The sequence below is a fragment of the Entelurus aequoreus genome, linkage group LG19 (assembly GCF_033978785.1).
Source record: "Entelurus aequoreus isolate RoL-2023_Sb linkage group LG19, RoL_Eaeq_v1.1, whole genome shotgun sequence".
Lineage (NCBI taxonomy): Eukaryota > Metazoa > Chordata > Actinopteri > Syngnathiformes > Syngnathidae > Entelurus > Entelurus aequoreus.
Window position 1 is genome coordinate 46,589,301 of NC_084749.1, and position 21,331 is coordinate 46,610,631.

At 41.1% G+C, this 21,331-nt stretch overlaps 1 protein-coding gene across 6 annotated transcripts in view; it reads right to left on the reverse strand.

Moving 5' to 3' along the window:
• The window catches only part of atp11b (ATPase phospholipid transporting 11B), a 114,744-nt gene that overhangs the window by 26,998 nt on the left and 66,415 nt on the right, over nt 1-21,331 (reverse strand). For 3 of the 6 annotated variants that reach the window (XR_009822063.1, XM_062028601.1, XM_062028598.1), the window contains exons 21-29: nt 19,287-19,389; nt 19,036-19,181; nt 18,724-18,783; nt 17,126-17,253; nt 16,858-16,996; nt 16,391-16,414; nt 14,675-14,740; nt 14,343-14,446; nt 11,787-11,952 (exon numbers count right to left, since the gene is read on the reverse strand). Coding sequence is in view for 3 of the 6 variants with exons in the window: in XM_062028601.1 (XP_061884585.1) it covers nt 11,787-11,952; nt 14,343-14,446; nt 14,675-14,740; nt 16,391-16,414; nt 16,858-16,996; nt 17,126-17,253; nt 18,724-18,783; nt 19,036-19,181; nt 19,287-19,389 (936 nt within the window). In the remaining 3 variants the exon portion in view is untranslated. Of the gene's footprint in view, nt 1-730; nt 869-6,816; nt 6,903-11,786; nt 11,953-14,342; nt 14,447-14,674; nt 14,741-16,390; nt 16,415-16,857; nt 16,997-17,125; nt 17,254-18,723; nt 18,784-19,035; nt 19,182-19,286; nt 19,390-21,331 lie in introns of all 6 variants that reach the window. The other 3 variants (XR_009822065.1, XR_009822064.1, XM_062028600.1) reach the window with 3 other exon arrangements.

The window sequence follows — 21,331 nt, forward strand, 5'->3', positions numbered from 1 at the left end:
TAAAACCCTGAATATTGACAACATATGAACGTCACACCCCCTCTCAATCGACATATTTTACAATCAAGCCAAATGCAACAAAAATGCAACAAACAGCGAAATATCAACGTGAAGGGTGAAAAAACAAAAAACATTTACAACCTGATACATCTGATATATCACTAAGCTTTAGAACTTTCTTGTAAAAATCTCCTTCCGCGTCTGTCCCTGACACCCGCATTTCAGGCTGGCCACTCTGGAAACACTCTGTGGAAACGCTCCCCACCCACACTGTTTGGTGCCTCGTCTGACATGCTGTGACGTAGATTATCATAGTAACTAGTAGGATCGTACGGTATACGGGTATTAGTATAGTACCACGATACTAATGAATCATATTCGGTACCATACCGCCTCTGAAAAGTACCGGTCCGCCACACCCTAAGATTTTTTGTTAAAATGAAGCCAATAATGCAATTTTTTCTGGTCCCCTTTATTTAGAAAAGTATCGAAAAGTACCGAAAAGTATTGAAATAATATTGGTATCAGGACAACACTGGTCACTAAAATATCATGCAAAAGCGCAGAAAAAAATATTTGGGAATGTCCGGCGGGTCAGATTGAAAAGCTTATGTGGCACCCGGGCCTTATTTTGCCCACGTCTGGAATAGAGGGTGAGACTTTTGATGGTAAAGGTTGCCGGCCCCTGGTCTGGGGCGATGATAGTACAACGCAATAGTAAAGTTACTACCTAGGGGAGCAGGGTTGTGGGCTGGGGGCAGCAGGGGGGAGGATAAACAGCTAGCAGGTGCCAATTGTCCTCCCCTGGGCGCCGCTGGGCTTTAACAGAGTCATATTCTGGGCCGACTGAACTCTCACCCTTTTCCATCTGAAGGACACAAGATGCTTACAGTGAGTTCAGCTGACTGGCTAGAAAAGCTCATCGCGCAGCCACGTCAACTGTCCGAGGCAATAGTATTCAAATAGCAACACACAAATTGAGCTCGCCACTTAATAATTAACGTAACTAACATTATAAAGTGCCAAGACACATATTTTTGCTGTTAAAATAGCAATATTGCAGATGCTGCACCATAGATGTTGTCAGAATAATTGTATCTAAGTTATCACAAAACTTTGTGTTGCCATGAGTTCCCGACGAGAAGACAAAAGCTGTCTTTGATCCTACCAAGAAGAAGGCTTGTAAAACTCCACTGTGTAGGATGGGAAGCAACATGAAGATGTTCTGTTTCTTTGATGTATTGCAATCCACAGAAAGATTTTGTCTTGACCCGAGATCTACAAAGCGAAGAGGAAGAAGAACCTGACTCCCCTCCAGGGACCTCTTCTTTGAACTGTTTTACGACCTTTTCTGTGAACTGTTTACAACCTTTTCTTTGAACCGACCTTTTCTTTGAACTGTTTGTAATCAAAGGCGATGGCTGTTTACGACCCCCGTCCCTTTAGAAGCAGCTGTTGCCATGTAATCAGGGAAAGTTCAAATAAAAGAGGAGGCGTACAATCTTTCGTCAGAGCGTGGTGACACCGTACAAGGGTACAGGTGTTCGCGTTTCTCCTCATTGAGCCAAATGTAATTCTGTCTCTGTTTTATTCCTTGCTTCTTGTCTTGTTTAATAGATGTTGTCAGTGTTTGAACCTGACATGTCATCCATCATCTGACTGCCAATATCTAATTTAATTTTGTATGTAACATATAAAGGAACAGCCTGCAAATAACAGTAAAGGTGTATATGTCTTTCAGTCCTATACTCCATGAGTGCTCAGAGGATTAATTAGGATTATTGGGTTTGATTTATGGAAAAAGTGCCAGTTATACACAGTGATAAATCAAAACAACTAATAACCATAATGGCAGCTGCAGGCATCAACGGATGTGTCAAAAGAAGGGCTTTGACGGTGTCTAGCAGAGATAAGAGCAAATCTATTGGTATGCACTACCAGAGCAGGCAAACAATAAAAACCCAGGAGAGCATTTTGTAATTACTTAGCGCTAATCTAATTATAGAGATATAGATAGTGGAATCACTTCAACATAACTAACTCAATTACATTACATTATTATTATATTGAGACAGATGTCAGAATAATTGTATCTAAGTTATCACAAAACTTTGTGTTGCCATGAGTTCCCGGCGAGAGGACAAAAGCTGTCTTTGATCCTACCAAGCAAAAGGCTTGTAAAACTCCACTGTGTACGATGGGAAGCGACATGAAGGCGTCGGTTTCTTTGATGTATTGTAATCCACAGGAAGATTTTGTCTTGACCCAAGATCTATAAAGCGGAGAGGAGGCAGGTCCTGACTCCCCTCCAGGCACCTTTTCTTTGAACTGTTTTACGACCTTTTCTTTGAACTGTTTTACGACCTTTTCTTTGAATTTTTTTGTAATCAAAGGCGATGGCTGTTTACGACCACCCTCCCTTAGAAACAGCTGTTGCCTTGTAATCAGGGAAAGTCCAAATAAAAGAGGAGGCGTACAATCTTTCGTCAGAGCGTGGTGGAGACTGTAAAGAGTAAAGCCCAGACGTTTGTCCTCAATTGAGCCAAATTGAATTCTGTCTCTGTTTAATTCCTTGCTTCTTGTCTTGTTTAATAGATGTCATCAGTGTTTGAACCTGACAGAAGTATTATACCTAAAGTTAATAGGTATAACCACTGTATGTAGGCAGCATTTTCCCTGACAGATTAATAGGTTTTTATAATTAAAGTATATACAAATAGATGAGGTTAGGAATGTCCTTGTACAATGATTCTATGGATATCTGCAATAAAAAAAAGATTTAAGTCATTATTCTGAAAGGTGTAAAAAAAACATTATCATGCCTGTAAGACAACAGCACCATGCTAGTGTTTATGGTGGGTCTGACTGGTCCAAGAGTCATTCATGCAGCTCTGATAGTGTCTTGCTCTGTGGTCCAGCTGAAACCATGCAAGTGGACATTTCAGCCTAGTGGAAGGATTTCTTAAGGGGTCATAACAGTTTAAAGGGTGTTAGATAGACCATGCTAGAGATCATGGGGATGGTGTTGGACTGCACACTTAAAACCAAAAGATGTCATGCCAACCTCTTGAATGATCAGCGAGCAAATCTGACCATTGACTTTAGTTTAAGGTGAATAGGAATCTTGAATTCAGTGTGGCCCTTATTATATGACTCAGTACAACCAACAGCATTGTACAGTTGTACAAAGGGGAAATGGATTCAACAATCGCTCATCCACTCAATTTCTACAGCAGTTTGTTTATGCAGTGGAAAAAGGGATGATGAAATCATGCCACTAAGTCACAAATGAAACAATTTCTGAGCATTTTCTTTAGGTTAGCTTTCCAATAAAAAGGAAGACATGCAGAGAGACTAAGATGATTGACGTCAACTTCTGCTTTTAGATCTTGCCCGTCTATCTTTCCTCCTTTCTATCCCAATCATATAGAATGCTGATTGGCTTTTCCAAAACATGCAGCAACAAAGTCACAAAAGAGTCCCCCGTTCCAACAATACAGCATACATCTGTACATGCTGCTTAAGATGGAAACAGGTGTCAGAAGAACTAATGAAATTTCAGACCTGGGGAACAACATTTTAACACTAATTTATTATTTATAATCAGAAGTGCTGAGTCAATAAGCAATGTTTCTAACATCATAGGTTGGTAGCATTTAATTGCATTACCAACTTTGTATTAAAAGTGCAGTGTGCAGTTCCAAATTTCATTTTTTATGCCTAAAAATGACAAAAACACCAACAATGGATAGCATAGGTTACATACTGTATGTCAGTGTTTTTCAACCTTTTTTGAGCCAAGGCACATTTTTTTCATTGAAAAAATCCTGAGGCACACCACCAGCAGAAATCATTAAAAAACGGAACTCAGTAGCCGATATTGACAATAAAAAGTTGTTCTCGCAATTTGTGGATATGAATTGTTACCATAACCAAGCATGCATCACTATAGCTCTTGTCTCACAGTAGGTGTACTGTCACCACCTGTCACATCACGCCCTGACTTATTTGGAGTTTTTTGGTGTTTTCCTGTGTGTAGTGTTTTAGTTCTTGTCTTGTGCTCTTATTTTGTGTTTTTTCCTGTTTTGTTGGTATTTTCCTGTTGCAGTTTCATGTCTTCCTTGAGCGCTATTCTCCACACCTGCTTTGTTTTCGCAATTCAGACTATTTAAGTTGTGCGGACGCTTTCCTACTTTGTGGGGACATTGGCGATTGTCATGTCATGTGCGGATGTACTTTGTGGACGCCGTCTCTGCTCCACACGCTGTAAGTCTTTGCTGTCTTCCAGCATTCTGTGTTTTGTTTACTTCGCAGCCAGTTCAGTTTTAGTTTCATTCTGCATAGTCATGCCTAAGCTTCAATGCCTTTTCATAGCGGCACTCGCCTTTTGTTTATTTTTGGTTTAAGCTTAAGGTACCTTTTTACCTGTACACTGCTTCCCGCTGTCGCCTGCATAATGTGATCACGACAAACCATTTTCCCGACATCTACAAAGCAATTAGCTACCGGCTGCCACCTACTGATATGGAAGAGTATTACAGGGTTACTCTGCCGAGCTCTAGACAGCACAGACACTCAACAACGGCATATAATACCACCTTAACATTTGACAACCAAACAATTACACAAGGCGACTCGGTAAAGAATCTGGGTATTATTTTCGACCCAACTCTCTCGTTTGAGTCACACATTAAGAGTGTTACTAAAACGGCCTTCTTTCATCTCCGTAATATCGTAAAAATTCGTTCCATTTTGTCCACTAGCGACGCTGAGATCATTATTCATGCGTTCGTTACGTCTCGTCTCGATTACTGTAACGTATTATTTTCGGGTCTCCCTATGTCTAGCATTAAAAGATTACAGTTGGTACAAAATGCGGCTGCTAGACTTTTGACAAGAACAAGAAAGTTTGATCATATTACGCCTATACTGTACATATATATATATATATATATATATATAGGTATATATGTATGCATATATGTATATATATACATACACTGTATATACCTTTATATACTGTATATACCTTTATATACATATATATATATATACCTATACTGGCTCACCTGCACTGGCTTCCTGTGCACTTAAGATGTGACTTTAAGGTTTTACTACTTACGTATAAAATACTACACGGTCTAGCTCCATCCTATCTTGCTGATTGTATTGTACCATATGTCCCGGCAAGAAATCTGCGTTCAAAGAACTCCGGCTTATTAGTGATTCCCAGAGCCCAAAAAAAGTCTGCGGGCTATAGAGCGTTTTCTATTCGGGCTCCAGAACTCTGGAATGCCCTCCCGGTAACAGTTAGAGATGTTACCTCAGTAGAAGCATTTAAGTCCCATCTTAAAACTCATTTGTATACTCTAGCCTTTAAATAGACCCCTTTTTAGACCAGTTGATCTGCCGTTTCTTTTCTTTCCTCCTCTGCCCCCCTCTCCCTTGTGGAGGGGGGGCACAGGTCCGGTAGCCATGGATGAAGTGCTGGCTGTCCAGAGTCGGGACCCGGGGTGGACCGCTCGCCTGTGCATCGGTTGGGGACATCTCTGCGCTGCTGACCAGTCTCCGCTCGGGATGGTCTCCTGTTGGCCCCACTACGGACTGGACTCTCACTATTATGTTAGATCCACTATGGACTGGACTCTCACTATTATGTTAGATCCACTATGGACTGGACTCTCACTATTATGATAGATCCACTATGGACTGGACTCTCACTATTATGTTAGATCCACTATGGACTGGACTTTCACAATATTATGCTAGACCCACTCGACATCCATTGCATCCGGTCTCCCCTAGACGGGGGCGGGGGTCCCACCCACATCTGCGGTCCTCTCCAAGGTTTCTCATAGTCATTCACATTGACATTCCACTGGGTTGTGAGTTTTTCCTTGCCCTTTTGTGGGCTCTGAACCGAGGATGTCGTTGTGGCTTGTGCAGCCCTTTGAGACACTTGTGATTTAGGGCTATATAAATAAACATTGATTGATTGATTGATTGACATTATTTGCGGATTATAATTACTGGTTTGCAAAAAATATTTTTAACCCAATTAGGTGAAATTACATAATCTCCCACGGCACACCAGACTGTATCTCACGGCACACTAGTGTGCCACGGCACAGTGGTTGAAAAACACTGCTGTATGTTATAGTGGTTAAGGGGAGAACAGATTTAACAAAAATCCATCCATCCATCCATTTTCTACCGCTTGTCTCTCTCGGGGTCGCGAGAATTAGAAGATGAATGTTTTAAACATTTTCGTTTGGCCCGAATAAAATGAGAGTCAATCACAGCTGTCTCACATGACGGAAGATACTATGGTTGCTAAATTGCCTTTGAAACGGTGGGTAAAATCAAACGCTTCTCTAAACACTGCATTTTTTTTTACATGACGTAATATTTTAGCTGCACACTTGTGGATTAGTGTGGCGTAGCTGACATTGTCCAACCAGAGAGGGCAGGTTATGATGCTTGGTAAGAGCCAATACCTTGAAGTTTCAGGCAAACCAGCATGGTAAGTTAAGGATCTGAAACATGTGACAAACCTTTTAAAAAAGTGATGGTATTTTCTGTTTTAGATGTGGCCAAGTCTATTAGTTTTAGCCAACAATCCGGGTCTTGAATTATTCATGGAAGTGTAAATGCCTTGAATGGCCATGAAATACTGATTTCTCAGTGTACAATTCTGCTGATATAGAAAAATTGCTTTTTAATCAAAGTCCTCATTGGAGACATGTAATTTTGTGATTTTTTTTTTTTTTATGAAACATATTAAACCCAGGTCTGATTCTATCTCATGTCCTCTACCTAATTTTGCCCAGCTGATTCTTGGCTCTGGACAGAGGTTGAAGAGCGATGAAGTCATCACCTATTGCCACATGGTTGGAATACATCTAAACCGGGAAGGAGTGAAAGAATACACAAAGAGGTTAGACATTAAGAAAATTACACACAAGGACATAACAAGAGAGATGACAGAGCAGAGGCAGACAAGATCGAAGAGGATGAGGAGTGTCCTGCTATCCAAATACCCATACTGAAAGATTACAGTAGCATGCACACTTGGATACACTGTGTTTGTGCACAGTATCAGATGATGTCATGCTGTGTCAGTGCAACACCTTACACCATGCCTTTCCTGTTAATGTTCTTTCTGCTAAAAAGTGGCTTACAAATAGTACAAAAAAAAGCTAAATAATGTCCTCTCCAAAGTATTTCCTTCCCTTTCTTTCATTTGAAGTCTGCTGTCCCTAAGGTTTAACATATTGAGGCAAGTCACATACTGCATTATTGTAAATGTAATATGAAATGCATCACTACACACAGGAGAAAGGGCAAATATAGCATTGCGTAGGATTCCGGTGGCGTATGTGACTCCGGGCCAAAACTAAATTGGATGGTCCTCAAACAATATTAACTTAAATGTAGGGGTGTAACGGTACACAAACTTTTCGGTTCGGTACGTACCTCGGTTTAGAGGTCACGGTTCGGTTCATTTTCGGTACAGTAAGAAAACAACAAAATAGACATTTTTTGGTTATTTATTTACCAAATTTGTAAACAATGGCTTTATCCTTTTAACATTGGGAACACTATAATAATTCTGCCCACGTTAATCAACATTAAACTGCCTAAAGTTGTTGCTCAGATTAAATAAAATGACAAAACTTTTCTTCTACATATAAAAAGTGCAACATTAAACAGTTTCAAGTCAACTCATTATGCTTAATTTATTACAGCATTTGGGAAGCCTGTAGTTGATTTTTATTATGTAAATGTTATATTTTTATCAACATGTGATAGCAGGGACCCTGCCATTCAAAACTAGGCTTACCTCGGACCTAAATAATAAATATAACTCGTTTGAGGTGCTTACTGTGAGGTTTGTCACACCGCTGCCTCTGCACCTGGCTGTCATCTACCGCCCCCCAGGGCCCTATTCGGACTTTATCAATGAATTTTCAGAGTTCGTTGCTGATCTAGTGACGCACGCCGACAATATAATCATAATGGGAGACTTTAACATCCATATGAATACCCCATCGGACCCTCCATGCGTGGCGCTCCAGACTATAATTGATAGCTGTGGTCTTACACAAATAATAAATGAACCCACGCATCGCAACGGTAATACGATAGATCTAGTGCTTGTCAGGGGTGTCACCACCTCTAAAGTTACGATACTCCCGTACACTAAAGTAATGTCCGATCATTACCTTATAAAATTCGAAGTTCTGACTCATTGTCAACAAACTAATAATAATAATAATAACTACTATAGCAGCCGCAACATTAATACTGCCACAACGACGACTCTTACTGACCTACTGCCTTCAGTAATGGCACCTTTCCCAAATTATGTGGGCTCTATTGATAACCTCACTAACAGCTTTAACGACGCCCTGCGCGACACCATTGATAGTGTAGCACCGCTAAAGCTAAAAAGGGCCCCTAAAAGGCGTACCCCATGGTTTACAGAAGAAACTAAAGCCCAGAAATTATCATGTAGAAAGCTGGAACGCAAATGGCGTGCGACTAAACTTGAGGTTTTCCATCAAGCATGGAGTGATAGTTTAATAACTTATAAACGCATGCTTACCTCAGCTAAAGCTAAATATTACTCAAATCTCATCCACCTCAACAAAAATGATCCTAAATTTTTGATTAGTACAGTAGCATCGCTAACCCAACAAGGGACTCCTCCCAGTAGCTCCACCCACTCAGCAGATGACTTTATGAATTTCTTTAATAAGAAAATTGAAGTCATTAGAAAAGAGATTAAAGACAATGCATCTCAGCTACAACTGGGTTCTATTAACACAAATACGACGGTATATACAACGGACACTGCCCTCCAAAATAGTTTCTCTCTCTTTGATGAAATAACATTGGAGGAATTGTTAAAATGTGTAAATGGGACAAAACAAACAACATGTTTACTTGACCCAATTCCTGGGAAACTTATCAAGGAGCTTTTTGTTTTATTAGGTCCATCAGTGTTAAATATTATAAACTTATCACTTTCCTCTGGTACTGTTCCTCTAGCATTCAAAAAAGCGGTTATTCATCCTCTACTCAAAAGACCTAACCTCGATCCTGACCTCATGGTGAACTACCGGCCTGTGTCCCACCTACCGTTTATCTCGAAAATTCTCGAAAAAATTGTCGCACAGCAGCTAAATGAACACTTAGCGTCTAACAATCTCTGTGAACCTTTTCAATCCGGTTTCAGGGCAAATCACTCTACGGAGACAGCCCTCGCAAAAATGACTAATGATCTATTGCTAACAATGGATTCTGATGCGTCATCTATGTTGCTGCTTCTTGATCTTAGCGCCGCTTTCGATACTGTTGATCATAATATTTTATTAGAGCGTATCAAAACACGTATTGGTATGTCAGACTTAGCCTTGTCTTGGTTTAACTCTTATCTTACTGACAGGATGCAGTGTGTCTCCCATAACAATGTGACCTCGGACTATGTTAAGGTAACGTGCGGAGTTCCCCAGGGTTCGGTTCTTGGCCCTGCACTCTTTAGTATTTACATGCTGCCGCTAGGTGACATTATACGCAAATACGGTGTTAGCTTTCACTGTTATGCTGATGACACTCAACTCTACATGCCCCTAAAGCTGACCAACACGCCGGATTGTAGTCAGCTGGAGGCGTGTCTTAATGAAATTAAACAATGGATGTCCGCTAACTTTTTGCAACTCAACGCTAAGAAAACGGAAATGCTGATTATCGGTCCTGCTCAACACCGACATCTATTTAATAATACCACCTTAACATTTGACAACCAAACAATTAACCAAGGAGACTCTGTAAAGAATCTGGGTATTATCTTCGACCCAACTCTCTCGTTTGAGTCACACATTAAGAGTGTTACTAAAACGGCCTTCTTTCATCTCCGTAATATCGCTAAAATTCGTTCCATTTTGTCCACAAGCGATGCTGAGATCATTATTCATGCGTTCGTTACATCTCGTCTCGATTACTGTAACGTTTTATTTTCGGGCCTCCCTATGTCTAGCATTAAAAGATTACAGATGGTACAAAATGCGGCTGCTAGACTTTTGACAAAAACAAGAAAGTTTGATCATATTACGCCTATACTGGCTCACTTGCACTGGCTTCCTGTGCACCTAAGATGCGACTTTAAGGTTTTACTACTTACGTATAAAATACTACACGGTCAAGCTCCTGCCTATCTTGCCGATTGTATTGTACCATATGTCCCGACAAGAAATCTGCGTTCAAAGAACTCCGGCTTATTAGTGATTCCCAGAGCCCAAAAAAAGTCTGCGGGCTATAGAGCGTTTTCTATTCAGGCTCCAATACTATGGAATGCCCTCCCGGTAAAAGTTAGAGATGCTACCTCAGTAGAAGCATTTAAGTCTCATCTTAAAACTCATTTGTATAATCTAGCCTTTAAATAGACTCCCTTTTTAGACCAGTTGATCTGCCGTTTCTTTTCTTTTCTTTTCTACTCTGCTCCGGGGTGGACCGCTAGCCTGTCCATCAGATGGGGACATCTCTACGCTGCTGACCCGTCTCCGCTCGGGATGGTTCCCGCTGGCCCCACCATGGACTGGACTTTCGCTGATGTGTTGGACTTTCACAATATTATGTCAGACCCACTCGACACCGAGGATGTCGTTGTGGCTTGTACAGCCCTTTGAGACACTTGTGATTTAGGGCTATATAAATAAACATTGATTGATTGATTGATTGATACAATAGCAATAGGAGAGACTATTCATTCCTGAACACCATGGAGTTCATGCAGTTACATTATTAAATCAACTACCAGAGACTCTTCATTTAACATAATGTCCTTTGTTGCTGCTTCAACACAGCTCAATCAACACAGAAAAAGGTAAAGTGAAATAACAGACAAACAGGGCTTTGCTGTCCGTAACACGCACACACACACGCGCGCACACACACACACACACACGCACACACACACACACACACACACACACACACACACACACACACACACACACACACACACGCGCGCGCGCACACACACACACACACACACACACACACACACACACACACACACACACACACACACACACACACACACACACACACACACACACACACACACACACACACACACACGCGCACACACACGCGCGCGCGCACACACCGCAAAATGAGCTAACGTTACGCTAAAAGCGAATTAGACTTCACCTCAAACCAGGACTGCGAGCAAGCTGAAGCTGCAGTTTATATTTCTAGAAGGTCAACGGGCTCATAGTGATGTTACTAGTAGTTGACTGGGAGGTGTTTATTATAATTTGGGGAGAGTCCGCTGCCTGATGCTTACCTGCTAAACGCTAAGAACGCTCTGAATACACACTGCTGATTGGCTGTTACCGCTCTGAATATGCACTGCTGATTGGCTGTTACCGCTCTGTTTGTAAACAATCAGATGGTTGTGTGGGTGGGACAATGCTGGGTGCTGTGTAGAGTCCTGACAGAGACAGAGGCAGAAGGAAGCTGAGGCAGCTTGTTAAGACTTTAGCTTAGGCGGCTACTTTATATGTTCGTGTGGAAACTCGTTCGGTACACCTCCGAACTGAACCGGAACCCCCGTACCGAAACGGTTCAATACAAATACACGTATCGTTACACCTCTACTTAAATGCAATGCATTTTGTGAGTAAAAAACAGTGGCTTGAGTGTGTGGAAAAACTAAAAGCAGGAAAGCTTATATGCAGAATTATTGTCTCCATTTTTTTTTTTACTCCCCATTCTACCTGACTCTTCTGTGTGCTGGTGGGTCGCAGATGTCGGTAGAAGACCTTCTTCACCACGTCAGGAAAGAGGCAAGTGGTGATGATGATGATGATGGCAAACCATGCAGAGCCACTGGACAGTAATTGAACAAAAACAAAATACATATCCTGGGTGTGGAGGAATGGCCTGTAAGAGAAAAATTTAATTTAATACAGTACTTACAAGGGAAGGAGGAGCAATACCCCATAACTCATGAGTAAAGCGGGAAATGGCAAGGTTGTCTTTAATAGTTGGCTATTAAGGAAACATGTTGCCTCCTTTAGGCTTCAAAATGACATACTTTAACTTTTTTATCTGTAAATTAAATCTCACCATGCATATAACCACATATACATAAATATATGGTCCATAATTACAAAGGTTTCTACCATCCTATGAAAGCTGGCAAGTAGAGATGTCCGATAATGGCTTTTTTGCCGATATCTGATATTCCGATATTGTCCAACTCTTAATTACCGATTCCGATATCAACCGATACCGACATATACAGTCGTGGAATTAACACATTATTAGGATAGGATAGGATAGGACTTTATTGTCATTGCACAAGTACAACGAAACTATGTTTTCCGCACAAACCGTTCAAGATTAGACAAACAAGCAGTGTACAGGGTTACAGAACAGGAACGCTGATGGGTCGCCAAAGGCGCCCCGTAAAAGATAAGAAAAAGGTAAAGCGCTGGGGAAGAAGATGAGTAAAAAAATACAATCTAGACTGGGCTCCTAAGGGGGCCTAGTCTGGAGTGGGAAAAAACCTCCATGCAATGCACACATAAACACGTTACATTTAATCACGACAACTCGCAACAGAGGGAAGGGGAGTTGGGGCCCTGGAGGGCGACTGCTGCGAGGGGTGTATATTGTAGCGTCCCGGGAGATTTAGTGCTGCAAGGGGTTCTGGGTACCGTATTTTCCGCACCATAAGCCGCACCTAAAAACCACAATTTTTGTCAAAAGCAGACAGTGCGGCTAATAACCCGGTGCGCCTTATATATGGATTAATATTCATATTTATTTTCATAAGGTTTAGGTCTCGCAACTACGGTAAACAGTCGCCATCTTTTTTCCCCGTAAAAGAGGAAGCGCTTCTTCTTCTACGGTAAGCAACCGCCCCCATAGAAGAGGAAGCGCTTCTTCTTCTACTGTAAGCAACCGCCAAGGTGAGCACCCGCCCCCGTAGAAGAAGAAGCTCGCGGATATTTAATTTCATTTGTTTTTCTGTAAAGACAACAAAATGTCTCCTACTAAGAGACACGCGTACAAGGTTCCACTGACTTTTGATATTCATGTGAACCGCACTGTGGATACAACGGGAGCACGTACGGTGAATATTCGCACCACAGGGAATGAGAAGTCGTCCTACTGTGGTTCTAGCTTGCCATGCTAACGGCCAGAAACTTCCGCCCACGGTGATATTCAAAAGGAAGACCTTGCCAAAAGAGAACTTTCCAGCCGGCGTCATCATAAAAGCTAACTCGAAGGGGTGGATGGATGAAGAAAAGATGAGCGAGTGGTTGATAGACGTTTACGCGAAGACACCGGGTGACTTTTTTCACGCAGCGCCGTTCCTGTTGATCTACGACTGCATGCGCGTCCACATCATCGATGGTGTCAAAAAACAAGTGAAGCACACCGAAGAAGAAGAATTCGAGGGATTTGTGGATGAGTAATAACTTCAGAAAGTGAGCTTTAAATGTTTATTTTGTGTGTTGTGTGACACTAATGTATGAGCAACGTTGAGTTATTGATGTTGCTATTGCTCTGCACTATTTTGAGTGTTACTATTTTTGTGATTGCACATTTGCACATTACATTTTGGGAGTGAACAGAGTTGTTAGAACGCTGGTTTGTAATATATTATTAAAGTTTGACTGACCTATCTGACTGTTTTGTTGACATTCCCTTTAGCGTAGCGTAGGTGCGGCTAATAGCACGGGGCGGCTAATAGGTAAACAAAGTTTTGAAATATGCCGTTCATTAAACGTGCGGCTAATAACACGGGGCGCCTTATGGTGCGGAAAATACGGTATTTGTTTATGTTGTGTTACGGTGCGGATGTTCTCCCGAAATGTGTTTGTCATTCTTGTTTGGTGTGCGTTCACAGTGTGGCGCATATTTGTAACAGTGTTAAAGTTGTTTATACGGGCACCTTCAGTGTGACCTGTATGGCTGTTGACCAAGTATGTATTGCATTCACTTGTGTGTGTGAAAAGCCGTAGATATTACATGATTGGGCCGGCACGCAAAGGCAGTGCCTTTAAGGTTTACTGGCGCTCTGAACTTCTCCCTACGTCCGTGTACACAGCGGCGTTTTAAAAAGTAATAAATTGTACTTTTTGAAACCGATACCGATAAATTTGAAACCGATACCGATAATTTCCGATATTACATTTTAAAGCATTTATCGGCTGATAATATCGGCAGTCTGATATTATCGGACATCCCTACTGGCAAGAATAAATGATCGAAAGTTGATGATCTAAGTAGTAGATTGTGACGCATGTACATTTTCTTACCAGATAATGCCTCCGTAGAAGAGAGAGAAGATGAAATAGAAGGCTATTGACCCCCACGTCACAAAATGGTTCATCCATGTCCAGAAATGAGTCTCTAATGCAAGCTGTAATAAAAGTGAACAGGATAAGAAATCGAGACATTTATTTAATCTAAGAAACAAGTGTAGTATATCAAAAACACCTCAGCAAAACTGACATCTAAAACCTGCTAACATTGTGTTAAAAAGTCTAACCTACAAAGTAGGTACCAACAAAATCGAAGAAAAACAGCAAAAGTCCAATGCTAGTTGCTAACATTTGAAATAAGAGGCAAAAGCTTCAGTGTGATTTACTTTTAAAGTGACAGTTATGACCATAACTGTGAAGACCAGTGTTCCAAAGGTCCAGTTTCCAAACATCTGTAAAAGAGAGATCAAATTATTAGATGCATATATAATTCTTATGTGATATAAACAGAGCTGAGTCGTTTTTGTGCATTGTAAATATGCACACTTATTATGCTAATTCTTCAGTCCTTGCTGGTAGTAGATTACCGTATTTTTCGGATTATAAATCGCAGTTTTTTTCATAGTTTGGCCGGGGGTGCGATTTATACTCCGGAGCGATTTATGTGTGAAATGTGTTTGTCATTCTTGTTTGGTGTGGGTTCACAGTGTGGCACATATTTGTAACAGTGTTAAAGTTGTTTATACGTCCACCCTCAGTGTGACCTGTATGGCTGTTGACCAAGTACTGTATGCTTTGCATTCACTTGTGTGTGAAAAGCCGTAGATATTATGTGATTGGGCCGGCACGCAAAGGCAGTGCCTTTGAGGCACGCCCCCAATATTGTTGTCTGGGTGGAAATCGGGAGAAATTCGGGAGAATGGTTACCCCGGGAGATTTTCGGGAGGGGCTCTGAAGTTCGGGAGTCTCCCGGGAAAATCGGGAGGCTTGGCAAGTATGACTGGGAGACGCAACTGCTCTGTACTTCTCACTACGTCCGTGTACCACTCCGTACAGCGGCGTTTTAAAAAGTCATAAATTTTACTTTTTGAAACCGATACCGATCATTTCCGACATTACATTTTAAAGCATTTATCGGCCGATAATATCGACAGTCCGATATTATCAGACATCTCTATTTATGAGTGTACATTATGGGATAAACATGAGGCATGTTTAAAAAAAATAAAAAAATAATGCACTTTGTGAAAGTCAAAGTATAGTAATTCCCATAGTTGTATTGGGTATCAGGATTATCTCAGGGAGAGCATGTCCCAAATTCCAAGCTGCTGTTTTGAGGCATGTTAAAAAAAATAATGCACTTTGTGACTTTAATAATAAATATGGCAGTGCCATGTTGGCACTTTTTTTTTTCCATAACTTGAGTTGAAGTTGTTCTTTTATTTTAGAAAACCATGTTACATTGTTTAATGCATTCAGCGGGGCATCACAACAAAATTAGGCATAATAATGTGTTAATTCCACGACTGTATACATCGGTATTGGTTGATATCGGAATCGGTAAATACGAGTTGGACAATATTGGAATATCGGATATCGGCAGAAAAGCCATTATCGGACATCTCTACTTTTAACAATATTCCACATCCCACACATACGTTTCCACAGCATAAATGTTGATGTTTATTGTGGGTGGCGAAGCAAACTATTGTCATACATTTGCATATTTGAACAGCTAAATAATGTTTTCCTCCCTTTTCCATGAACCAAACTCATCGTGCCTAATTAATATGGTTCGTTTGTGGACCGCCATTGTGACTCTGCAATACATCGTCGGGGGACTGTAATCTTTTGTTACAAAACAATTGGCCACAATCTAATCTTTGTATGCAGCATCCATAACGAGAGCAGAGACAGTTTTTTCCAGACAGTAACTATGCCCTTTGCTCAGCCTTAATTCACTATTGCTACTTGCTGCTCAAATTAAATTTGAATGTATTCGTCTTTGTCAACAACAATATTCTTAATCATCTTTATATAATCTCCAAATTGACTGGCCCCCGCCGTGCAGAGATTCTTACAAATGTGGAGCCGATGCTTACCAGCTGCCTGTTAGCTCGCAAGATCTGAAAACATGCACATCGTGAGAGCAGAAGAAGAAAGAGAAATCAATGAAAGATGGGAAGAAAAGTGAAGCAAGAAGGTCAGTAATAGAAGCGAATACAAGAGGTTAGACAATAACACGTGCAACATGCAAAATTAAATGAAAACAAGTGATATAAACAACAAAGCAAGCATGTCACCTCCTGCATGACATAAAAGCATTGATGAACAAAACACAGTTTGGCGAGGAAATAGCGAGTTTGGTGTAGTGAGCCAATGCAAAAAGACATGCAGACAACCAGCTACTAACCAGATAACCAATCATGACTCATGCATTTACTCTAATTCAAGATTTAGCGGTCAAGCAACGCCATTAGAAGAAAGCCCTCCCGGTAGTTGCTGGGTTGGGTTTTTTTTACATTTGAGATGTGACGAACAAATCACACCTGTACTTGAACACACGCACCTGTCCATTGCCCATAAGTGTGGTGTCTTCTCCCATCAGTATGTAGGATCCAAAGAAGAAGACGAAAGCATGACAGAAGCCCAATACAGTCCAATAGAGGAACGTTCGGAAAGACAATAGAGAGTTCCTGCTGATGTCTCTGAAAGAAGCATAGGAACACATCACCTTCAAACATACCAAATGGAAATGCTTTATTAGAACAACATTGCTACTTTTAAACATAGTTGACAAGTTTTAACAGTGTACTGAATGTAATATATTATCTCACCTGTACAGGCCTGGTTTAGTCTGCAGGACATGTGGATGAACGAGCTGTTCAAACAGACTGTACACCAGGATGGGCAGTGAGGTAAAGCAGATGTTGTACAGTGTCAGATAAACACTGTCATACAGAGTCTAAAAGAGAGAATGCATTTCACTAAACGGATGACAAATGATAACCAGAGCAGCAGTTTTAAAACTATTTCAACATTGACATATTATTCAGGAAATGGTAACAGAAATCCTAAACAAAACAGCATCCTCAGGGACTCATCCCACCCAGGTCACCACAGGCTTGAACTCTTGCCCTTAGAGAGGTGCTATAAGACCATCAAAGCAAGGACAAATAGATTGAAAAACAGTTTCTATCCTAGAGCTGTTATTGCCCTAACACTCACCACTTTATTAACTTGCTTACCTCTGATAGAGATCTGCTGTGCAATATGTTTTTAACATTTTATTATGTTTTTAAATTTAATTTTTTTTTCTTATTGTTTGTTGTCTTAAGACTATTTTATGTACCGGTAGGTTGTTTTAAAAGCACTGAGCTGGATTGCTGTCCAATGTTGTTGTTTCCATACAATGACAATAAAGGTATTCTGATTCTGATTCTAATAAGCTAAAGTGTGAATGATCAAATCTCAGTGACCTCCTGTTTGCTGTTTTTTTTTCTTCAAACAAATGGCATGATTTGTTCATGTATGGATGACCCCACTTTTTGAGGGAAATCCTGAAAACAGCCCTGACAATTATTTTCATTGATATTAATGCAGTTTTGGTATACATTGTTGCAAAACATAAAACAAGCCATCAACCTTAACTCCAAATGCTCAGCAATGTCTTGAACTTTTCAGCTTTTATAGTTGCACTTATAATTATTTGACACTAGAGATATCCGATAATATCGGACTGCCGATATTATCGGCCGATAAATGCTTTAAAAAATGTAATATCGGAAATTATCGGTATCGGTTTCAAAAAGTAAAATGTATGACTTTTTAAAACGCCACTGTACGGAGTGGTACACGGACGTAGGGAGAAGTACAGAGCGCCAATAAACCTTAAAGGCACTGCCTTTGCGTGCCGGCCCAATCACATAATATCTACGGCTTTTCACACACACAAGTGAATGCAAATCATACTTGGTCAACAGCCATACAGGTCACACTGAGGGTGGCCGTATAAAAAATGTTAAAAAAATAATGCACTTTGTGACTTCAATAATAAATATGGCAGTGCCATGTTGTCCCTTTTTTTCAATAACTTGAGTTGATTTATTTTGGAAAACCTTGTTACATTGTTTAATGCATCCAGCGGGGCATCACAACAAAATTAGGCATAATAATGTGTTAATTCCACAACTGCATATATCGGTATCGGTTGATATCGGAATCTGTAATTAAGAATTGGACAATATCGGATTATCGGATATCGGCAAAAAAGCCATTATTGGACATCTCTAGTTGCAGCGGTATCAACTTTAGAAATTGATAGAATTTACAATGAGGGTTTAAGAATTTTGAGTGTAATTGTAAGATATTTTGTAACCTTAAAAAGGCAAACGTACAGACAACAATAACAACAATTAAGAGCAAAGAGACTTACTTGTTGTGAAAACAGACAGAAGAACTGGTATAAAAACTGGGGTGTGATAAAACACACATTCTGTAAGAAAAAATTAAAGAAAGAGATGTTATAACATTGTATTACAATTACGAAAATGGAATGCAGTATTACTGTGGCATGCTGATTCCAAAGTCAAAACATGTATGGAATAGACTTTCTGAAAACAATTCTGCTTATATGAAAAAATATATATATATATATTATAAAAAACACAATGATACATTGCTGCACTTCTAATCATGTTCATAATGAATCTAAAATAGTTTATTTTTTATTATTTGTAAAACTTACCTTATAGAAAAAGTATTGTACAAGTGTGGATATTCGAATGTAGTAGAAGTGACCGTGGACCAACAGTAGTTTCGCCAGAAACCTGAATCTGGCAATTGCATAGTCACTGTTTCTCACGGCCTGGCGTCCTTCTTTTCCCATAATTCCTGTAACCACAAACACACACATTAAAGGAATAAAAAACAAAAAAACAACGGCATTTCATTACAGGGCGACAGCAGAGAGCGTATAGGTGTATACATGGTTTATACCTATGCCAACATGGGCTTCCTGAATCATACTGACATCATTGGCTCCATCCCCAACAGCTAAGGTGATTGGTTTCTCTGGAGAGCTTTTGAAAAGACGCACCACCTGGATGGACAAAACATAGTATGACTTACATGATCAGCTTTTACCGGTGTCATTCACACAAGACAAGACAGTTTTAGCACATAAGAGAGACAACCCAGTTTCATTATTATTGTTAGTTGCTGGGAATTTGTAGAGCTCTGAATGGTTTTTAAACTTCTGACCGTAACTACTCATTTAAAGTAGGATAATACTTTATTAGAAATATATTTCTTTCTGACTTTATATAAGAAATATTTTCTAAAAAATTTTGATATTCTGATTGACTAAACATGGACTTCCTTGTCCAAAGTCTATTCAGGTGTACTGGAGAGGAGGCTACGCCGGATAGTCGAACCTCGGATTCAGGAGGAACAGTGTGGTTTTCGTCCTGGTCGTGGAACTGTGGACCAGCTATATATACACTCTCGGCAGGGTCCTTGAGGGTGCATGGGAGTTTGCCCAACCAGTCTACATGTGCTTTGTGGACTTGGAGAAGGTATTCGACCGTGTCCCTCGGGAAGTCCTGTGGGTAATGCTCAGAGAGTATGGGGTATCGGACTGTCTGATTGTGGCGGTCCGCTCCCTGTATGATCAGTGTCAGAGCTTGGTCCGCATTGCCAACAGTAAGTCGGACCTGTTTCCAGTGAGGGTTGGACTCCGCCAAGGCTGCCCATTGTCACCGATTCTGTTCATAACTTTTATGGACAGAATTTCTAGGCGCAGTCAGGGCGTTGGTTTGGTGGCTGCAGGATTAGGTCTCTGCTTTTTGCAGATGATGTGGTCCTGATGGCTTCATCTGGCCAGGATCTTCAGCTCTCACTGGATCGGTTCGCAGCCGAGTGTGAAGCGACTGGGATGGGAATCAGCACCTCCAAGTCCGAGTCCATGGTTCTCGCCTGGAAAAGGGTGGAGTGCCATCTCCGGGTTGGGGAGGAGATCTTGCCCCAAGTGGAGGAGTTCAAGTACCTCGGAGTCTTGTTCACGAGTGAGGGAAGAGTGGATCGTGAGATCGACAGGTGGATCGGTGCGGCGTCTTCAGTAATGCGGACGCTGTATCGATTCGTTGTGGTGAAGAAGGAGCTGAGCCGGAAGGCAAAGCTCTCAATTTACCAGTCGATCTACGTTCCCATCCTCAACTATGGTCATCAGCTTTGGGTTATGATCGAAAGGACAAGATCACGGGTACAAGCGGCCGAAATGAGCTTCCTCCGCCAGGTGGCGGGGCTCTCCCTTAGAGATAGGGTGAGAAGCTCTGTCATCCGGGAGGAGCTCAAACTAAAGCCGTTGCTCCTCCACATCAAGAGGAGCCAGATGAGGTGGTTCGGGCATCTGTTTAGGGCACGTCCGACCGGTAGGAGGCCACGGGGAAGACCCAGGACACGTTGGGAAGACTATGTCTCCCGGCTGGCCAGGGAACGCCTCAGGATCCCCCGGGAGGAGCTGGACCAAGTGGCTAGGGAGAGGGAAGTCTGGGCTTCCCTGCTTAGGCTGCTGCCCCCGCGACCCGATCTCAGATAAGCGGAAGAAGATGGATGGATAATGTTTCGGTAATCAATGTGTCATACTTCAGGTTGTCCGCTGTATTACGCGATACAGTGTAGCAACCATAACATTTGACCTAATACAAATATATAGATTGTACTTTATCTGCAAATGACAGGTTTACAATGCAACATTTGCAAAACCTGTGTTAGGATTGATTTGATAATTTAAGATATGTGTGGAAGTGCGTGTATGTGTTAGACAAGGTGTGAGCCGATGTTACAACCGGGAAACTATAAATATCCTCCCTTGCACAGATGTAGTCCCTCCCAGGTAGAGTACTAATGGCTTCATCGTCCATATGGACCGTCAAGAAACTCTCATTAAGCACTTTACACTGAGAGCTCTGCATACAACAGTCACACTGCTCTCTCCTCTATACCACAAGATTTATATCGACAGTATAATGCTCACAAAAGAA